At 42.9% G+C, this 22,008-nt stretch overlaps 1 protein-coding gene across 8 annotated transcripts in view; it reads right to left on the minus strand.

Moving 5' to 3' along the window:
- Positions 1-22,008, minus strand: part of ANO10 (anoctamin 10) — a 277,242-nt gene that overhangs the window by 207,601 nt on the left and 47,633 nt on the right. For 3 of the 8 annotated variants that reach the window (XM_024982851.2, XM_024982847.2, XM_059879756.1), the window contains exons 1-2: positions 20,222-20,348; positions 8,045-8,198 (exon numbers count right to left, since the gene is read on the minus strand). In XM_024982851.2, the coding sequence (XP_024838619.1) occupies positions 8,045-8,183 (139 nt within the window). In that variant the 5' untranslated portion in view covers positions 8,184-8,198; positions 20,222-20,348. 8 annotated transcript variants of the gene reach the window in all.

Below are 22,008 nucleotides of genomic sequence, written 5' to 3' on the forward strand. Positions count from 1 at the left end.
AAGCGGGGGCTGGGTAGGGAGGCGCGGCGCGGGCTGCATCGCTGAGAGTAAGAATCTGGCTTGAATACCCTGAGCGCTATCTGAGTGAAATAATTTGGGCTGGCAAACCAGACTGTGGGATATCTACCACGCGAAAAGCCAGTCCTAACCTAAGACCGCCAGGCCCACGCACGGAACAAAGGACTGAACAGAGATAGCCGGCTGCAGACCTTCCCCCTCCGGTGACAGGCAGCCAGAGCCGGAAGGGGGCAATCGCAGCCCCAGAGAGACATTATCTATAAAACTGTAAGCAGGCTTCTTTGCTAACTAAAACTTCTTGGGGGTCTGGACGGTCAACATCTGCCTGAGAAGGTGCGCCGGTTTTACACCCAGATAACCGAGTGGCAGGGAGGCGTTAAGTCGCAGCATTGGCGCTCGCCAAACACCTCATCACCTGAGCTGCTCGGACCTGGGAAGAGCACAAAACGCAGGCCCAACTGAGTCTGCGCCTCTGAGGACTACCCGAGTGCCTGAACCTGAGCGGCTTGGACCTGAGAGGTGCAGGCAACCCAGGGCCGGCCTCGGATTGTTCCCAGCGGAACAACCTAGAGCCCCAGCAGTGTGGGCAGGGTGGCTACATGCGCCATGAGCGGGGGCAGACCCAGGGTGGCTGAGGCACTGCGAGCCCACGCCAGTGTTATTTGTTTGCAGCATTCTTCCCTCCCTCCCCACAGCGCAACTGAACAAGTAAGCCTAAAAAAAAAAAAAAAAAAAAAGTGTCCTCCACCATCCCCTTTGTGTCAGGGCGGAAACCAGATACTGAAGAGACTAGCAAACAGAAGAAGATATAACAGAGGGAAACGCCTTGGAAGCTACAGGCAATAGACCAAAACCCTGTGGTCACTACAGACTACATAGGAAGGGGCCTATAGATCTTGAGAAATATAAGTCTGACCAAGGAACTAGCCAAAAATGAACTGAACCCACAACAACACCAAGAAAGTCCTAGATATATTTTTATTATTTTTACGATCATTCTTTCTTTTTTTTTAATTAAAAAAAAAATTTTTTTAAGTCCTCTATTGTTCCTTTAATTTTCACTTTTATAACCTATTACTTTGCAAAAAAAAAAAAAAAAAGACCCTATTTTTTTCTTCTTCAGCAAACTTCATATATATATATTTCATAATTTTTTGACCTTGTTTTTGTTTTTTTTTTCCTTCTTTTCTTTAACATTGTATTTTTGAAATTCCAAACTCTACTCTAGATTTTTAATTTTCGCTTTTTGGTATTTGTTATCAATTTTGTACCTATAGTTTTTTTTTATATAATTTCTGTGACTTCTTTTTTTCTTCTTCTCTGTTTCTTTCTCTTCTTCTTCTATATAACATTGTATATCTGAATAATATCGATTTTGTACCTGTATTTTCTTTATAATTTTTGTGACATTGTTTGTTTTTGTTTGTTTTCTCTCTTTAATTTTCTTCTTCTTCTTCTTTTTTAACATTGTATTTTTGAAATTCCAAACTCTACTCTAGATTTTTAATTTTTGCTTTTTGGTATTAGTTATCAATTTTGTACCTGTACTTTCTTTACAATTTTCGCGACCTTGTTTGTTTTTGTTTGTTCGTTTTCTCTCTCTTTCTTTTCCTTCTTCTTTTCTTTAACATCGTATTTTTGAAATTCCAAACTCTACTCTAGATTTTTAATTTTTGCTTTTATGTATTTGTTACCAATTTTGTACCTTTAAGAACCCAATCTTCAGGACCCATTTTTCACTAGGGAGCAAGAATACTGGCTTGACTGCTCTCTCTCCCTTTAGACTCTCCTTTTTCTCCACCAGGTCGCCTGTGTCTCCTCCCTAACCCCTCTACTCTACTCAACTCTGTGAATTTCTGTGTGTTCCAGACGGTGGAGAATACTTAGGGAACTGATTACTGGCTGGATCTGTCTCCCTCCTTTTCATTCCCCCCTTTTATCCTTCTGGCCACCTCTGTCACCTTCCTCCTCCTTCTCTTCTCTGTATAACTCCGTGAACATCTCTGAGTGGTCCAGTTGTGGAGTGCACATAAGGAAGTGACTACTGGCTAGCCCACTCTCTCCATTATTGATTCACCTCATCTCATTTGGGTCACCTCTAACTCCCTCCTCCCTCTTCTCTTCTCCATGTAACCCTGTGAACCTCTCTGAGTGACCCTCATCGTAGAGAAACTTTTCATCTTTAATGTAGATGTTTTATCAATGGTGCTGTATAGAAGGAGAAGTTTTGAAACTACTGTAAAAATAAGACTGATAACCAGAAGCAGGAGACTTAAGTCCAAACCCTGACTCCAGGGAACTCCTGACTCCAAGGAACATTAATTGACAGGAGCTCATCAAATGCCTCCATACCGACACTGAAACCAAGCACCACACAAGGGCCAATAAGTTCCAGGGCAAGACATACCAAGCAAATTCTCCAGCAACAAAGGAACACAGCCCTGAGTTTCAAGATACAGGCTGCCCAAAGTCACCCCAAAACTATAGACATCTCATAACTCACTACTGGACATTTCATTGCACTCCAGAGAGAAGAAATACAGCTCCACCCACCAGAACACCGACACAAGCTTCCCTAACCAGGAAACCTTGACAAGCCACCTGTACAAACCCACACACAGTGAGGAAACGCCACAATAAAGAGAACTCCACAAACTGCCAGAATACAGAAAGGACACCCCCAACTCAGCAATTTAAACAAGATGAAGAGACAGAGGAATACTCAGCAGATAAGGGAACAGGATAAATGCCCACCAAACCAAACAAAAGAGGAAGAGATAGGGAATCTACCTGATAAAGAATTCCGAACAATGATAGTGAAATTGATCCAAAATCTTGAAACTAAAATGGAATCACAGATAAATAGCCTGGAGACAAGGATTGAGAAGATGCAAGAAAGGTTTAACAAGGACCTAGAAGAAATAAAAAAGAGTCAATATATAATGAATAATGCAATAAATGAAATTAAAAACACTCTGGAGGCAACAAATAGTAGAATAACAGAGGCAGAAGATAGGATTAGTGAATTAGAAGATAGAATGGTAGAAATAAATGAATCAGAGAGGATAAAAGAAAAACGAATTAAAAGAAATGAGGACAATCTCAGAGACCTCCAGGACAATATTAAACGCTACAACATTTGAATAATAGGGGTTCCAGAAGAAGAAGACAAAAAGAAAGACCATGAGAAAATACTTGAGGAGATAATAGTGGAAAACTTCCCTAAAATGGGGAAGGAAATAATCACCCAAGTCCAAGAAACCCAGAGAGTCCCAAACAGGATAAACCCAAGGAGAAACACCCCAAGACACATATTAATCAAATTAACAAAGATCAAACACAAAGAACAAATATTAAAAGCAGCAAGGGAAAAACAACAAATAACACACAAGGGAATTCCCATAAGGATAACAGCTGATCTTTTAATAGAAACTCTTCAAGCCAGGAGGGAATGGCAAGACATACTTAAAATGACGAAAGAAAATAACCTACAGCCCAGATTATTGTATCCAGCAAGGATCTCATTCAAGTATGAAGGAGAAATCAAAACCCTTTCAGACAAGCAAAAGCTGAGAGAATTCTGCACCACCAAACCAGCTCTCCAACAAATACTAAAGGATATTCTCTAGACAGGAAACACAAAAACAGTGTATAAACTCGAACCCAAAACAATAAAGTAAATGGCAACGGGATCATACTTATCAGTAATTACCTTAAACGTAAATGGGTTGAATGCCCCAACCAAAAGACAAAGACTGGCTGAATGGATACAAAAACAAGACCCCTACATATGTTGTCTACAAGAGACCCACCTCAAAACAGGGGACACGTACAGACTGAAAGTGAAGGGCTGGAAAAAGATTTTCCATGCAAATAGGGACCAAAAGAAAGCAGGAGTAGCAATACTCATATCAGATAAAATAGACTTTAAAACAAAGGCTGTGAAAAGAGACAAAGAAGGTCACTACATAATGATCAAAGGATCAATCCAAGAAGAAGATATAACAATTATAAATATATATGCACCCAACACGGGAGCACCACAGTACGTAAGACAAATGCTAACAAGTATGAAAGGAGAAATTGACAATAACACAATAATAGTGGGAGACTTTAATACCCCACTTACACCTATGGATAGATCAACTAAACAGAAAATTAACAAGGAAACACAAACTTTAAACGATACAATAGACCAGTTAGACCTAATTGATATCTATAGGACATTTCATCCCAAAACAATGAATTTCACATTTTTCTCAAGCGCACATGGAACCTTCTCCAGGATAGATCACATCCTGGGCCATAAAGCTAGCCTTGGTAAATTCAAAAAAATAGAAATCATCCCAAGCATTTTTTCTGACAACAATGCAGTAAGATTAGATCTCAATTACAGGAGAAAAACTATTAAAAATTCCAACATATGGAGGCTGAACAACACGCTGCTGAATAACCAACAAATCACAGAAGAAATCAAAAAAGAAATCAAAATTTGCATAGAAACTAATGAAAATGAAAACACAACAACCCAAAACCTGTGGGACACGGTAAAAGCAGTCCTAAGGGGTAAGTTCATAGCAATACAGGCACACCTCAAGAAACAAGAAAAAAGTCAAATAAATAACCTAACTCTACACCTAAAGCAACTAGAAAAGGAAGAAATGAAGAGCCCCAGGGTTAGTAGAAGGAAAGAAATCTTAAAAATTAGAGCAGAAATAAATGCAAAAGAAACAAAAGAGACCATAGCAAAAATCAACAAAACCAAAAGCTGGTTCTTTGAAAGGATAAATAAAATTGACAAACCATTAGCCAGACTCATCAAGAAACAAAGGGAGAAAAATCAAATCAACAAAATTAGAAACGAAAATGGAGAGATCACAACAGACAACACAGAAATACAAAGGATCATAAGAGACTACTATCAACAATTATATGCCAATAAAATGGACAACGTGGAAGAAATGGACAAATTCTTACAAAAGTACAACTTTCCAAAACTCGACCAGGAAGAAATAGAAAATCTTAACAGACCCATCACAAGCATGGAAATTGAAATTGTAATCAAAAATCTTCCAGCAAACAAAAGCCCCGGTCCAGACGGCTTCACAGCTGAATTCTACCAAAAATTTAGAGAAGAGCTGACACCTATCCTGCTCAAACTGTTCCAGAAAATTGCAGAGGAAGGTAAACTTCCAAACTCATTCTATGAGGCCACCATCACCCTAATACCAAAACCTGACAAAGATGCCACAAAAAAAGAAAACTACAGGCCAATATCACTGATGAACATAGATGCAAAAATCCTTAACAAAATTCTAGCAATCAGAATCCAACAACACATTAAAAAGATCATACACCATGATCAAGTGGGCTTTATCCCAGGGATGCAAGGATTCTTCAATATCCGCAAATCAATCAATGTAATACAACACATTAACAAATTGAAAAATAAAAACCATATGATTATCTCAATAGATGCAGAGAAAGCCTTTGACAAAATTAAACATCCATTTATGATAAAAACTCTCCAGAAAGCAGGAATAGAAGAAACATACCTCAACATAATAAAAGCTATATATGACAAACCCACAGCAAACATTATCCTCAATGGTGAAAAATTGAAAGCATTTCCTCTAAAGTCAGGAACAAGACAAGGGTGCCCACTTTCACCATTACTATTCAACATAGTTTTGGAAGTTTTGGCCACAGCAATCAGAGCAGAAAAAGAAATAAAAGGAATCCAAATTGGAAAAGAAGAAGTAAAACTCTCACTATTTGCAGATGACATGATCCTCTACATAGAAAACCCTAAAGACTCCACCAGAAAATTACTAGAACTAATCAATGACTATAGTAAAGTTGCAGGATATAAAATCAACACACAGAAATCCCTTGCGTTCCTATACACTAATAATGAGAAAACAGAGAGAGAAATTAAGGAAACAATTCCATTCACCATTGCAACAGAAAGAATAAAATACTTAGGAATATATCTACCTAAAGAAACTAAAGACCTATATATAGAAAACTATGAAACACTGGTGAAAGAAATCAAAGAGGACACTAATAGATGGAGAAATATACCATGTTCATGGATTGGAAGAATCAATATAGTGAAAATGAGTATACTACCCAAAGCAAATTATAGATTCAATGCAATCCCTATCAAGCTACCAATGGTATTCTTCACAGAGCTAGAACAAATAATTTCACAATTTGTATGGAAATACAAAAAACCTCGAATAGCCAAAGCGATCTTGAGAAAGAAGAATGGAACTGGAGGAATCAACCTACCTGACTTCAGGCTCTACTACAAAGCCACAGTTATCAAGACAGTATGGTACTGGCACAAAGACAGAAATATAGATCAATGGAATAAAATAGAAAGCCCAGAGATAAATCCACGCACATATGGACACCTTATCTTTGACAAAGGAGGCAAGAATATACAATGGATTAAAGACAATCTCTTTAACAAGTGGTGCTGGGAAATCTGGTCAACCACTTGTAAAAGAATGAAACTAGACCACTTTCTAACACCATACACAAAAATAAATTCAAAATGGATTAAAGATCTAAACGTAAGACCAGAAACTATAAAACTCCTAGAGGAGAACATAGGCAAAACACTCTCTGACATACATCACAGCAGGATCCTCTATGACCCACCTCCCAGAATATTGGAAACAAAAGCAAAAATAAACAAATGGGACCTAATTAACCTTAAAAGCTTCTGCACATCAAAGGAAACTATTAGCAAGGTGAAAAGGCAGCCTTCAGAATGGGAGAAAATAATAGCAAATGAAGCAACTGACAAACAACTGATCTCAAAAATATACAAGCAACTCCGCCAGCTCAACTCCAGAAAAATAAATGACCCAATCAAAAAATGGGCCAAAGAACTAAATAGACATTTCTCCAAAGAAGACATACAGATGGCTAACAAACACATGAAAAGATGCTCAACATCACTCATTATCAGACAAATGCAAATCAAAACCACTATGAGGTACCATTTCACGCCAGTCAGAATGGCTGCGATCCAAAAGTCTACAAGCAATAAATGCTGGAGAGGGTGCGGAGAAAAGGGAACCCTCTTACACTGTTGGTGGGAATGCAAACTAGTACAGCCACTATGGAGAACAGTGTGGAGATTCCTTAAAAAACTGGAAATAGAACTGCCTTATGATCCAGCAATCCCACTGCTGGGCATACACACTGAGGAAACCAGAAGGGAAAGAGACACGTGTACCCCAATGTTCATCGCAGCACTGTTTATAATAGCCAGGACATGGAAGCAACCTAGATGTCCATCAGCAGATGAATGGATAAGAAAGCGGTGGTACATATACACAATGGAGTATTACTCAGCCATTAAAAAGAATACATTTGAATCAGTTCTAATGAGATGGATGAAACTGGAGCCTATTATACAGAGTGAAGTAAGCCAGAAGGAAAAACATAAATACAGTATACTAACGCATATATATGGAATTTAGAAAGATGGTAACAATAACCTGGTGTACGAGACAGCAAAAGAGACACTGATGTATAGAACAGTCTTATGGACTCTGTGGGAGAGGGAGAGGGTGGGAAGATTTGGGAGAGTGACATTGAAACATGTAGAATATCATGTAAGAAACGAGTTGCCAGTCCAGGTTCGATGCGCGATACTGGATGCTTGGGGCTGGTGCACTGGGACGACCCAGAGGGATGGTGTGGGGAGAGAGGAGGGAGGAGGGTTCAGGATGGGGAACACATGTATGCCTGTGGCGGATTCATTTTGATATTTAGCAAAACTAATACAATTATGTAAAGTTTAAAAATAAAATAAAATAAATTAAAAAAAAAAAGAATATATATAAAAAAAAAAGACCTCCTTTCAAGTCCTAGGTATAGAACAAAGAGCAAAGAAATGACCATGAATTTTAAAAATAGATCAACCAGAAAACTGTGAAACACGTTTGTAAATGCAGTTTTATTCAAGTGGGCATGACTAAATCGGAGTAATATTTATTTTGCTCACCTCCATCTTTCTTTTTAGTGATGATTCGGTTTTTCAGCCATTCTTTGGTTTCTTCCTTGACATCCTGAGCAAGTTCTATGACGACCAAAGGCGTGAAAGAACTCTCATGAGTATCCAGAGCAGATAAGGTCACTTTCATCTTTTGACAAACCTGCTGAAAATAAGAAGTAAACATGGGTTCTCACGGAAAAAAACAAATATAGACTATATCTGTATTTTCTCTTAATGAAAATTAACCACAATTCACCACAAGTCTGGCTTCTTAGACAAAAGGAATTTTCCCATGATCCAGATGGGTTACATGCCAGGCTCACCCAATGGTTCACAGCACCTGTGGGGGCCAGGCCCTGTACAAAAACAAGGGAACAACACCCTTGTCTGTAAGCAGATCAGAATATGGTGGAGGGGACATTCAGGTAAGTGATGGCATAACAGTGTAAAAGGTACTCTCACAAGAGAACTAAGAAAGTATTTACAGACGGTGTGACGGACCTGAACAGGACTTAGAAAGTTGAACGAGAGTTTGCCAGGTGGACAATGGATGGCATTCCAGGTAGAGGAAATAGAGTGCCCCCTACAAAATAATGATGAAAAATAGCCAAGAGACTCAGAGAAATAGAAGTGATTAGTTATGGCTGGAGCATGAACTCTGTTTTAGGGGAAGGAGGATGGGAATGGACCGGTACCTAATGATGGCTCCTGACTATTACAAAGCAACTGCGCCTTGTCAACATACAACAGAAGTCACCAATTCATTATGAGCAGGGAGCTGACACACTCCAGTTTCATGTTGCAGTATGCGGTCTATGTCCCCAGCACCAGCTGCCCCTCCCAGTGTCCTTAACTTTCTCAGAGGTATCATCTTTATCTCTGTTACCAAGCCTGAAAATTGTCACAGTCAATCTGGAGACCCACTGATGGTATCAGTCACTAAGGCCTAACGACCTCCCTTTAAAGTGTTTCTCATGTCAATCTCTCTAACTCAGTGATTCTCATCAGGGGCACTTTTCAGACTTTGGACTCCTTTATTCTAACTTTGTACTTAATGGAAGTTTTAATGACTCCAAAGCACAAGTGCAAATCAATTATTGGGTACAATCACAGAAGGTGTGACCAACAATACAGGGCATCTTTCCTTTCTTTGGGGGAACTCACGGTCTTGCAGCAAGCTGATTAAACAGACCAAGACTGGCCTGGACTCATAAGCTTTTGTTTTTCACTAACAGAGCATAAGTTTTGTTTGGGGCAACACAGGCATTATAAATTAATGCTGGATGTAAATTATACTACAAATACACCAGGAATGCTATTTCCAGGTATCAGCCAAATGAGAGTCAGCAGGCTAGACTGCCAAGTCAAAATAGGACTGAGTTCTCACCTTCAAATAGCTAATAATGTGGTAAGGAATTATATAGAATGACAAAAGAGTTAGCAATTAGAGCTATGGGAACTCAGAATACCTCATACACAAAAGTAAATGGTCCAGCAAAGAGGGAAGCATGTTCTATGCAGGGAACAACACGTGTAAAGTCAATGAAGTGAGGGTAAAGTCCTGACCAGAGCAGGGTGATAACCTGTTTGTGAGCTGCAACCATATGGGAAAGTCTGCTGCCATTTACATCTGACTCAACAGTCAGTAAGAAGTCACTGGAGGTTTTTGAGCAGAGGACTATGTGCCAGGGTGATATAAATCCCAACTGGTACATTTAGGCGGCTTTTGTCCTGGTATGCTTTCAATTCCTTTGAACCTCTTAAATTCCTCATAACAAAAAGTTTGGGAAAAGGTTAATCTACCAATAGACTATAGAAGCTTACCATCATCATCTTTTACATGGAAATATCAAATACAACAAACATTAATCATGGGGTGACTATGGGCCAGGTCATGATGGAGTCTAAAGGTACAAAAGTAAATAAGGTCGACATCTTACTTTTGAGAAGCGAGGATACATCAAATCATTCTAACACACAGACTTGGTGCTGGGTTGACCAAAAAGTTCATTTGGGTTTTTCTATTGCAGCTTATGGAAAACGTGAAAGAACTTATTGGCCAATAACCGGAGGGACAGGGGCAAACTGAGGAGGCAAAATGACTTTCTGGGAAGGGAGCCTGAGAACTAGAAAGCCTTCAACTTGGAGAAGATACACAGATGACTCCATGGTTTCTAACCAGGGACATGGGAAGAATGGCTGTATATGAGCAAACAGCAAAGATGGAAGGAATGGTGAGGATAATGTGACAGTAAAGGAAGGGCTCAACAGGACATATGTGCACAGGCATCAAAGGTCAAAGCTTGGCTGCCTTTATGCACTGCCTAATGTAAGTGAAAGAAATGGCAACCCACTCCAGTATTCTTGCCTGGAGAATCCCATGGACAGACTGGCCTGGTAGGCTACAGCCCATGGGGTCACAAGAGTAGGACACAGTGACTAAAGCACCACCAAAGTGAGTGAGAATTATTCACAATCAACAGGTCATAAAACAATCTTTCTGAGAAACTAGAGGCAGGTTTCAGTTCTCAAGAAGCATATGAGCTCTATCTAGAAATTCACAATGAATACTTGTTCCTTTCAGTCTCCAAGCATGACCTTAACCTTAAAAAGATGTCCCATATGTTACAGACAAAATGTCACAATCTCTGATATACAAAGAATTCTTACAAATCAACAACAGGAAAATACAAGAAAAACTGAAATGACAAGTCACAAAGAAGGAATAAAGAGGACAACACACTTGAAAAGATGTTCAAAGTTACTAAGAAAAGAATGCAAAGTAACAATGAGATGTTTTCCCTTTTCAGATTTGTTGAAAGGTGGACAGAACCCAGATGGTCTGGCACAAGAGCAGAAAAGTTGGCATTTTCACATATTGCTGTCAGATGTTAATTCCACCTTCCCATAAAGAACAGTAGCAATCTGAAAAATGGTATTCAATACACCATTCAAGAGAACATTGCCAGTTCTAGGAATTTATGTTGTTGTCCAGTTGTTCAGTCATGTCGGACTCAGATCACTCCAGGCTTCCCTGTCCTTCACTATGTCCGGGAGTTTGCTCAATTTCATGCCCACTGAGTCAATGATGCCATCCAACCATCTCTTCCCCCATGGTCCCCTTCTCCTTTTGCCTTCAATTTTTCCCAGCATCAGGGTCTTTTCCAAAGAGTTGGCTCCTTCACATCAGGTGGCCAAAGTATTGGAGCTTCAGCATCAGTCCTCCTAATGAATATTCAGGAATTTATACCAAAACTATAATAAAAAATGTACACAAAAGAAGTTCATTACAAGTCTTTTTTCTATCTTTCCTATAATTGTCAAACAGGAGAGCGGCTAAATAAAGTCTATTATACAACAGAATCATTAATACCAGGATACAGATCCAACTCCATTAACATGAGAATGTTTTATAACACACTATAAGGTAAAAATGCAGAGTGTGACCCCATTTATGAATATATATAATCCACCATAATTGTAAAATGACAACACTAGCTACTGCATTCAAAGCACTGGGCTATGTTTTTCTTTTTCTTTTTTCTTTTTTGGCTGTGCTGCTCTACATGCAGGAACCTAAAGCTTCCTGACCAGGAATGAACCCATGGCCCCTACAGTAGAAGCTCAAAGTCCTAAACACTGGATCACCAGGGAATTCCCCAAGACTATACATTTTTTGGCTCAGTCAGTAAAGAATCTGCCTGCAATGTGGGAGACCTGGGTTCGACCTCTGGGTTGGAAGGATCCCCTGAAGGAGGACATGGCAACCCACTCTGGTATTCTTGCCTGAAGAATTCCCATGGACAGAGGAGCCTGGCGAGCTACAGACCATGGGTCACATAGAGTCGGCCACGACTGAGCGACTAAGCACACAAGAGTCTCACACCAACCTCGTGAAGAAGGAATTTCAATGTTTTCACTTTACAGATGAGAAAACTGAGGTGATAGAAGTAAAACAGTCCACATCACAGTTGCAAAGAGGGGAACTGGGCTTCAAAACCAGACAGCCTGATGCCAGAGCTCACAGCCTTAACCACAAGTGTGTATATATACCTACTCATCACATATGACAGACTTGTGTATTATACACACTTGTGTTAGTCACAGGTGGGTATGTGCACTTAATAAAAATTCCATCAATGATTAGGCAGATATATTTTTCCTTGGCATTTCCAGGTAGTAGGATCCATGATAATTTTTATTTTCTTTACATTTTTCTTCCTAATTTGAATTTTAGTGAGCACGTATTTCTTATGATTAGAAACAAATACCTTCTATGTTTATAAAACAGAAGACTCAACTTTTCAATAACAGGTGGAAAATATACACTGCAGTAATGACGAAAACATACTTCTAAAATGACATATGCAATATAATATTTTGCTTTACTCCTAAAATTAAAAACATATTAACTTTGAACACAAGAAGTTGCCAAGCTTCAAAAGATTCTTTTGTTTAGTTTTGGGTAAAAGCATATAACGGAGAAGGCAATGGCACCCCACTCCAGTACTCTTGCCTGGAAAATCCCATGGATGGAGGAGCCTGGAAGGCTGCAGTCCATGGGGTCGCTGAGGGTCGGACACGACTGAGCGACTTCACTTTCAGTTTTCACTTTCCTGCATTGGCGAAGGAAATGGCAACCCACTCCAGTGTTCTTGCCTGGAGAATCCCAGGGATGGGGGAGCCTGGTGGGCTGCTGTCTATGGGGCTGCATAGAGTTGGACACGACTGAAATTACTCAGCAGCAGCAAAAGCATATAAACTGAAAGAACTTGTTACCTATTCAGGAGACTGGCAAAACCACTGCAGAAGCTGGACTAGGATAGAATTTTTAGAGCAATAGGAGCCTTAGGGATCAATTGGTTCCAAGACCACACACTATTTCACGTTAATAAAACCTGAAGTTACACATGCCAAGAGGCGCAACTCCACGTCCAAGGAGCAGTGGCTGCGCAGGCACAGGACGGCCAAGATGAGCTACTCCGTGTTCAAGGTCAGGAGGGGTGGCTGTGAGGAGATACCCCTTGTCCAAGGTAAGGAGCAGTGGCTGTGCTTTGCTGGAGCAGCCCTGAAGAGATACCCCACGTCCAAGTTAAGAGAAACCCAAGTAAGACAGGTATTGCAAGAGGCATTAGAGAGCAGACACACAAACCATACTCACAGAAAACTAGTCAATCTAATCACATGGACCACAGCCTTGCCTAGCTCAATGAAACTAAGCCATGCACAGTATGAAAGGGCAAAATGATAGGATACTGAGAGGAACTCCCCAGGTCAGTAGAGGCCCAATATGGAGATCAGTGGAGAAATAACTCCAGAAAGAATGAAGGGATGGAGCCAAAGCAAAAACAATACCCAGCTGTGGATGTGACTGGTGATGGAAGAAAGGTCCGATGCTGTAAAGAGCAATATTGCATAGGAACCTGGAATGTCAGGTCCATGAATCAAGGCAAATTGGAAGTGGTCAAACAGGAGACGGCAAGAGTGAATGTCGACATTCTAGGAATCAGCGAACTGAAATGGACTGGAATGGGTGAATTTAACTCAGATGACCATTATATCTACTACTGTGGGCAGGAATCCCTTAGAAGAAATGGAGTAGCCATCACGGTCAACAAAAGAGTCCGAAATGCAGTGCTTGGATGCAATCTCAAAAACGACAGAATGATCTCTGTTCGTTTCCAAGGCAAACCATTCAATATCACAGTAATCCAAGTCTATGCCCCAACCAGTAACACTGAAGAAGCTGAAGTTGAATGGTTCTATGAAGACCTACAAGATCTTTTAGAACTAACACCCCAAAAAGATGTCCTTTTCTTTACAGAGGACTGGAATGCAAAAGTAGGAAGTCAAGAAACATCTGGAGTAACAGGCAAATTCGGCCTTGGGATATAGAATGAAACAGGGCAAAGGCTAATAGAGTTTTGCCAAGAGAACGCACTGGTCATAGCAAACGCCCTCTTCCAACAACCCAAGAGAAGACTCTACACATGGATATCACCAGATGGTCAACACCGAAATCAGACTGATTATATTCTTTGCAGCCAAAGATGGAGAAGGTCTATACAGTCAGCAAAAACGAGACTGGGAGCTGATTGTAGCTCAGATCATGAACTGCTTATTGCCAAATTTAGACTCAAATTGAAGAAAGTAGGGAAAACCACTAGACCATTCAGGTATGACCTAAAGTTAAATTCCTTATGATTATACAGTGGAAGTGAGAAATAGATTTAAGGGACTAGATCTGATAGATAGAGTGCCTGATGAACTATGCAATGAGGTTCGTGACACTGTACAGGAGACAGGGATCAAGACCATCCCCATGGAAAAGAATGCAAAAAAGCAAGATGGCTGTCTGGGGAGGCCTTACAAATAGCTGTGAAAAGAAGAGAAGCAAAAAGCAAAGGAGAAAAGGAAAGATATAAGCATCTGAATGCAGAGTTCCAAAGAATAGCAAGAAGAGATAAGAAAGCCTTCCTCAGTGATCAATGCAAAGAAATAGAGGAAAACAACAGAATGGGAAAGACTAGGGATCTCTTCAAGAAAATCAGAGATACCAAGGGAACATTTCATGCAAAGATGGGCTCAATAAAGGACAGAAATGGTTTGGACCTAACAGAAGCAGAAAATATTAAGAAGAGGTGGCAAGAATACACAGAAGAATTGTACAAAAAAGATCTTCACAACCAAGATAATCATGACGGTGTGATCACTCACCTAGAGCCAGACATCCTGGAATGTGAAGTCAAGTGGGCCTTAGAAAGCATCACTATGAACAAAGCTAGTGGAGGTGATGGAATTCCAGTGGAGCTATTTCAAATCCTGTAAGATGATGCTGTGAAAGTGCTGCACTCAATATGCCAGCAAATTTGGAAAACTCAGCAGTGGCCACAGGACTGAAAAGGTCAGTTTTCATTCCAATCCCAAAGAAAGGCAATGCCAAAGAATGCTCAAACTACCACACAATTGCACTCATCTCACACGCTAGTAAAGTAATGCTCAAAATTCTCCAAGCCAGGCTTCAGCAATATGTGAACCGTGAACTTCCAGATGTTCAAGCTGGTTTTAGAAAAGGCAGAGGAACCACAGATCAAATTGCCAATATCTGCTGGATCATCGAAAAAGCAAGAGAGTTCCAGAAAAACATCTATTTCTGCTTTATTGACTATGCCAAAGCCTTTGACTGTGTGGATCACAATAAACTGTGGAAAATTCTGAAAGAGATGAGAATACCAGACCACCTGACCTGCCTCTTGAGAAACCTATATGCAGGTCAGGAAGCAACAGTTAGAACTGGACATGGAACAACAGACTGGTTCCAAATAGGAAAAGGAGTACGTCAAGGCTGTATATTGTCACCCTGCTTATTTAACTTATATGCAGAGTACATCATGAGAAACACTGGGCTGGAAGAAGCACAAGCTGGAATCAAGATTGCAGGGAGAAGTATCAATAACCTCAGATATGCAGATGACACCACCCTTATGGCAGAAAGTGAAGAGGAACTCAAAAGCCTCTTGATGAAAGTGAAAGAGGAGAGTGAAGAAGTTGGCTTAAAGCTCAACATTCAGAAAACGAAGATCATGGCATCTGGTTCCATCACTTCATGGGAAATAGATGGGGAAACAGTGGAAACAGTGTCAGACTTTATATTTTGGAGCTCCAAAATCACTGCAGATGGTGATCACAGCCATGAAATTAAAAGACGCTTACTCCTTGGAAGGAAGTTATGACCCACCTAGATAGCATATTGAAAAGCAGAGACATTACTTTGCCAACAAAGGTCTGTCTAGTCAAGGCTATGGTTTTTCCAGTGGTCATGTATGGATGTGAGAGTTGGACTGTGAAGAAAGCTGAGCACCGAAGAATTGATGCTTTTGAACTGTGGTGTTGGAGAAGACTCTTGAGAGTCCCTTGGACTGCAAGGAGATCCAACCAGTCCATTCTGAAGGGGATCAGCCCTGGGTGATCTTTGGAAGGAATGATGCTAAAGCTGAAACTCCAGTACTTTGGCCACCTCATGCGAAGAGTTGACTCATTGGAAAAGACTCTGATGCTGGGAGGGATTGGAGGCAGGAGGAGAAGGGGACGACAGAGGATGAGATGGCTGGATGGCATCACCGACTCGATGGACGTGAGTTTGAGTGAACTCCAGGAGATGGTGATGGACAGGGAGGCCTTGCGTGCTTCAATTCATGGGGTCGCAAAGAGTCGGACACGACTGAGTGACTGAACTGAACTGACTGAAGTTATACAACCATTGTAGCAGAAAGAGGACTGAAATCCAGCACTCTTTCAATGATACCATGCCGTATGCAAAGAACCTTTTTTCCCCCTTTTTATGAACTTAGCCAATAATATTGGTTTATAGTCTCACCACAGCAGTGGCCGTACCACAGCTGTGTAGCCAGCCGCGTGCTTTCGATCATTAAGAGACTCACAGACTAACATAAATGCCAGTGCTGCTTAGGCTCTGCTCTGAGCAGTTCAGTGGAGCTTGGTAAGCTTTGACCCCTCCAAGGCTCCGGTACACAAGATGCTCTTGGAGCATCTTTCAACACTGCTTGTTTTCAGGTGCTTCACACATGTGCCACCCACTGGGCCACAGCGTACCTATGGGCTGGGTGACCTAAGAGGCAGGAACCTCTCTTAAATGACCATGGTCCTGTCCCCGAAGCCCTGTGCCCTCCTTCCCGGGCCCTCTACTCAGGGAATTTCCATCACTGCACAGTATCATGCCTGTGGATGCTCTCTCCTCAGGCAGTCCTGTCCCTCTCTGGGCTCTGCATGCAACATCACTCTTGTGGTTCACTGACCAGTGCAATCCAGGCCTGCTCCAAACCCACCTCTCCACATGGGCGGGCCCAACAGAGGGGATATCAAGTGTAAGGTGGTAAAAATAAGAAACCTCACGGCGGCCAGGGCTAAGCCGAGTTCTGCAATCCACTTTCACCAGAGGGTCTTAATTGGAGCTGGCTTCACTGTTACAATGCACACTAGACTAGTGTATGTGTGTGTTGTTAGTCACTCAGTTGTGTCTAACTCTTTGAGACCCCACAAACTGTAGCCTGCCAGGCTTCTCTGTCCATGGAATTCTTCAGGCAAGCGTACTGGAGTGGATTGCCATTTCCTTCTCCAGAGGATCTTCCCGACCCAGGGACTGAACCCTGGTTGCCTGCATCGCAGGCAGATTCTTTACCACTTGAGTAGTACGTGGAACCAGAAAACCAGGTGGGGGGACATGGTGGGTTTAAGTGTGGGCATGGCAGAGGGCCTCACAGTTCCTGTTGGGGCCAATCTGAAAACAGGCAATGACTGAACACATAGATTTCCTGGGCACAAGAGAGTAGAATGATTTCTGCTACCATAGCCAGTGTCCCCTTTTATCCAGAGAGTTGGCCAGGCCAGCACCCAGGAATAACTACACGACACAGAGCAGCTAGGTTCCATATACTCTCGGCACAGGGTCAGTAGACAGCCATCCCAAACTCTTTCTCCTTTATCATGTATTGAATTGCACACAGGCTAAAGGAGACCTACAAAGGAACTGGCTCCTGGTTGCTTTTATGTTAGCTACTGGAATCACTTGCCTATTATAAGAGCGACATCCTGACCACATGGTGGCCGAAACGCACGTGCGCAAAGAAACTCACCGTGATTCAACCAAGAGGGCGGGGGGTGTTCACATATTTTATCAAGGATCAAAAAAAAGAAGAATAACAACCCCTTACTTCTCTTCTTGAGTTTGGGTAAAGAAGAAAAGTCAATGGAATTATCATTAATTCAAAGAATAATAATAAGTAAATGGACAAGGCTGTCATTAGGAATCACCTTACGTCAGACTCAAGGAGAAGCTCTGATCAAAATGACAAAATTACTTTCAGTCATAAAGTAGAGCAGGATCATGTCCGTGAAAGAAAACTGAAGGGCTACACTGATCAAGCTGGAAGATGAGAGAGATTTCCTAGGAGAAAAGTTGCAATTTTAAAGGCCGGTGGTAGAAGGAAAAGGGACAGGACCCCTCCTAGGGCTCCTGAGGTCTAAGACAACTTAGAGACAGCCTCTAAAACCTCGGCAGGTAGTTAATTATGAGAGCAATTGTGAGACAGTCCCCCTTGAGACCTAGGGCAGCTGCCCCTCAGAGTCACCTAAGATGTGGGCAGATCTGAGAATGGAACTTGAGCACCGCACACCTCCACCCCTCACTAGAGTTCCATACGGACACCCCCAACACAGGGAAGATGCTGAGGCCCATTCCCTGAGGTACATACCTGGGAACCTCCCGGCCTCAGGACTCCACAGAAAGGTGGGGGAGAGTTGAGACATGATGCCATAAAGACGACCTGGTCACAGCTGCCCACACCTGATTACATGCTGCACTCAATAGTCTGTCTACATTTAGCACCCCAGACACTGTCAAGATTTCTGCTTCTTTGGGCTGGAATAATGTCTGAGAACCTAGAGCAACAATGAAACTCCTCCCCAAGCACAAGACCTGGCACACAGCTGAACCGCTCCTAAGTGATAAAAGAATGAATTCACCTGATGAACACACCACCATTTACAAAGATGTTTAGGGAGAATTTTCAATGATCCAGGAAAATACTAAAAATACAAAAGGAAAAAACCAAAACACAAAGTAAAACAATATGACCCTAATTATGTAATATGTACATTTAGTTATTTAGAATTCCCTGGTAGCTCAGGCGGTAAAGAATCTGCCTGCAGTGCAGGAGACCCGGGTTCAGTTCCTGGGTTGGGAAGATCCCCTGGAGAAGGAAATGGCAACCCACTCAAGTATTCTTGCCTGGAAAATCCAAAAGGCAGAGGAGCCTGGCGGGCTACGGTCCATGGGGTCACAAGAGTCAGACATTACTTAGTGTCGAAACCACCAAACGTTTAGTTATGCAAAAAAAACAAAAATAAAGAAGAATTGCATCAAAATATCAGAGTTGGTGAAATAACATGGAGTTTTAATGTTCATCCCTTATACTTTTCTCTATCTTCTGAGTTTTTTTACAATGAAGAAAAGTTTCACTTAGCTTGTTGATTTGTTTTTTTAAATGCACACGCTTTCCAATTTACCAGGACTTTTCTTTCCCTTTCCAGTATTTTAGGGTCTTTTCAATTTCATTCTTCATCTGCAGTTCTACAATTTAGCAATATCTGGTCATAACAGATACGATCTACTTTCCACAGTTAATTTACAATTGTCTGTCACACTCACAGAATGGGCTGTTAGAAAACATCTAGTTCTCTAGCTCCATGTAACTTTAAATGGAAAGTAATCACAAAAGAAAGATTTAAATTTTTTTTAAAACCCCACAGGATTCGATTTTTAAACATTAAAACTCTATACACGATTTAAAATATTTTAAATATTTGTGATGTTTTTCAGTCCGAATAAACAACCTCAACTCTGAACTCTGTAAGGGTGGGACCTCCACACACGGTCTGGGTTGCTGGAATAGGGTTTTACAGAGGACAGCGCCCACCAACGCTGGCGCGGCCAGGGCTCCAGGTAAATTAGGAGAAGCACCTGGTCCAGTCACAGCTCTCAGGGGTCCCAGGCACTACCCTTGATTTGCATCTATTATTTAAGCTGCACGATGTGTCCCTGTTGAAAGTCTGGAAACTCGATCACCCCAGTGTGAGAAACAGCAGAACTCACAAGCTGGCTGGGGTCACAGGCTTTCCGACTGTCCAAGGAAGCGTGAATCACCGGCCCCCGTGAGCTGGTCCTTCCCCAAAACGCCCTTCACTGGGCTTCGCCGACTTCTTCACCCCGAATCACCTCATTCCCCATAGGTCTGGAACACCTCAAGCCCCCGCATCCTGCCTCCACAAGCCACCGGAGTTCAACCTCACCAGATTTCTTCTACGAACCCTTCACCTCAGACCAACCCTGGCCCTCTGCAGCGTCCAAGCCTGCGAATGCCACTCCCACCTGCACTCCTCCCCGCTCCGCCCCCCGACTCGAAAAATACCCAACCTCGGCGTCCCTCCCGGTCCCATTTCCCCACTCCCAGATTGCCAGCCCCGGAAGGTACACCGGGAAGGAAGGGTGGCGGCCAGGAGTCCCTGGAAGCGTCGCGCCGCCACCCGGCAGCCCACACTCAACGACCCGCAGAGACCTGGGCTCTGGCCGCCGAGTGTCAGGGGTCGCCGGCCCCCTACCCCACTCACCCGCCGCCTCAGCGCTCCACGTCTTCGGGGGCGGGCCCGAGAGCCGGCGAGTCCCGGAGGCCTGGCGAGCAACTCTCGGGGATAGAGGCGGGCTGGGGCCTGCGGGGCGGGCGCCGCTGAGCGCTGCGGGTGGCGGGCGTGGCGGGGCTGAGACGCAATCTCGCGCAGGCGGGGCGGGGCCGCGGTGGGGGTAGGCGGGGCTTGGTGCTGGGGCCTTGCGGTGAGTCACCCCCGGCGGAGAGACGTGGCTGCCCCAGAGAAACGCTAGACGAGCCAAACCCCGCTGTCGCCTGCATTGAGAGCTGAGGCTGCTAAGGAAAAGGGTTGCCTTTAGGGCTGTCACTCCGCGTGGCGGCGGGCCCACGGTAGGAGAGGCGGGGCCTCGCAGGGCTGTCCAGTAGGACGGGGGCAGGACCAAAATGGAGAGGCGGGGCCTCCTAGGACTGGGCTGTCACTCCAAGAGTCCAACGGCGACCCCTAAAGAAATATGCCCCTTTCACATTTTCCTCTTTTCCTGTCTCTTACTGGGGCTTCCCTGGTGGCTCAGTGGTAAAGAATTCTCCTGTCAATGCAGGAGACGCAGGAGATGCAGGATCGAGCCACCGATTGGGAAGATCCCCTGGCGAAGGAAATAGCAACCTTCTCCAGTATTCTTATCTGTAAAATTCCATGGACAAGAGCAGCCTCGCAGGCTGTGGTCCAGGAGGTTGCCAGGAGTCGGACACGACTGAGTGAGCACAGAAGGTCCACAGTCCAACTTTCTTGTCACTTTCAAATATAAGAATGTCTCATTTTAGTTGTAATTCACTTTCAGGTAATGAAAAGTCCAAATACAGTATATTATTAAAACTTCATATCCAATACAGCCAAATATCTTATAGATTATAGCCTCCTAGCCCCGCCTTCCCCTACCTCGGAGAAAATCTCTTACTCTCCCTTTTTTCTCCACCCTAGCTAGGTTAGTCTCCCTGCTCTATTCACCAGACACCCTCTACCACCTTTGCCACCTCCCACCTCCGGATCTGTGCCCTGGGGTTTTGTTCCCTCTGCTTTCAAAGCTCTTTGTTAATTAAGGAGATGATTTATTTCCTTCCTTCCTTCCCTCACAGGAACCTGGAATCAAATCCCATCTTCTCACCGAGGCCCTTTCTAACTATTCTTTAATACCTGCTCTCCAGTCCATCCCACCATCTTACCTTCAGTTCAGTTCAGTAGCTCCGTCGTGTCCGACTCTTTGCGACCCCATGAATCGCAGCACGCCAGGCCTCCCTGTCCATCACCAACTCCTGGAGTTCACTCAAACTCACGTCCATCGAGTCGGTGATGCCATCCAGCCATCTCATCCTCTGTCGTCCCCTTCTCCTCCTGCCTCCAATCCCTCCCAGCATCAGAGTCTTTTCCAATGAGTCAACTCTTTGCATGAGGTGGCCAAAGTACTGGAGTTTCAGCTTTAGCATCATTCCTTCCAAAGAACACCCAGGACTGATCTCCTTTAGAATGGACTAGTTGGATCTCCTTGCACTCCAAGGGACTCTCAAGAGTCTTCTCCAACACCACAGTTCAAAAGCATCAATTCTTCTGCGCCCAGCTTTCTTCACAGTCCAACTCTCACATCCATACATGTCTACTGGAAAAACCATAGCCTTGACCAGACGAACCTTTGTTGGCAAAGTAATGTCTCTGCTTTTCAGTATGCTATCTAGGTTGGTCATAACTTTCCTTCTGAGGAGTAAGCGTCTTTTAATTTGATGGCTGCAGTCACCATCTGCAGTGATTTTGGAGCCCCC

The sequence above is a fragment of the Bos taurus genome, chromosome 22, assembly GCF_002263795.3.
Source record: "Bos taurus isolate L1 Dominette 01449 registration number 42190680 breed Hereford chromosome 22, ARS-UCD2.0, whole genome shotgun sequence".
NCBI classification, from domain to species: Eukaryota; Metazoa; Chordata; class Mammalia; order Artiodactyla; family Bovidae; genus Bos; species Bos taurus.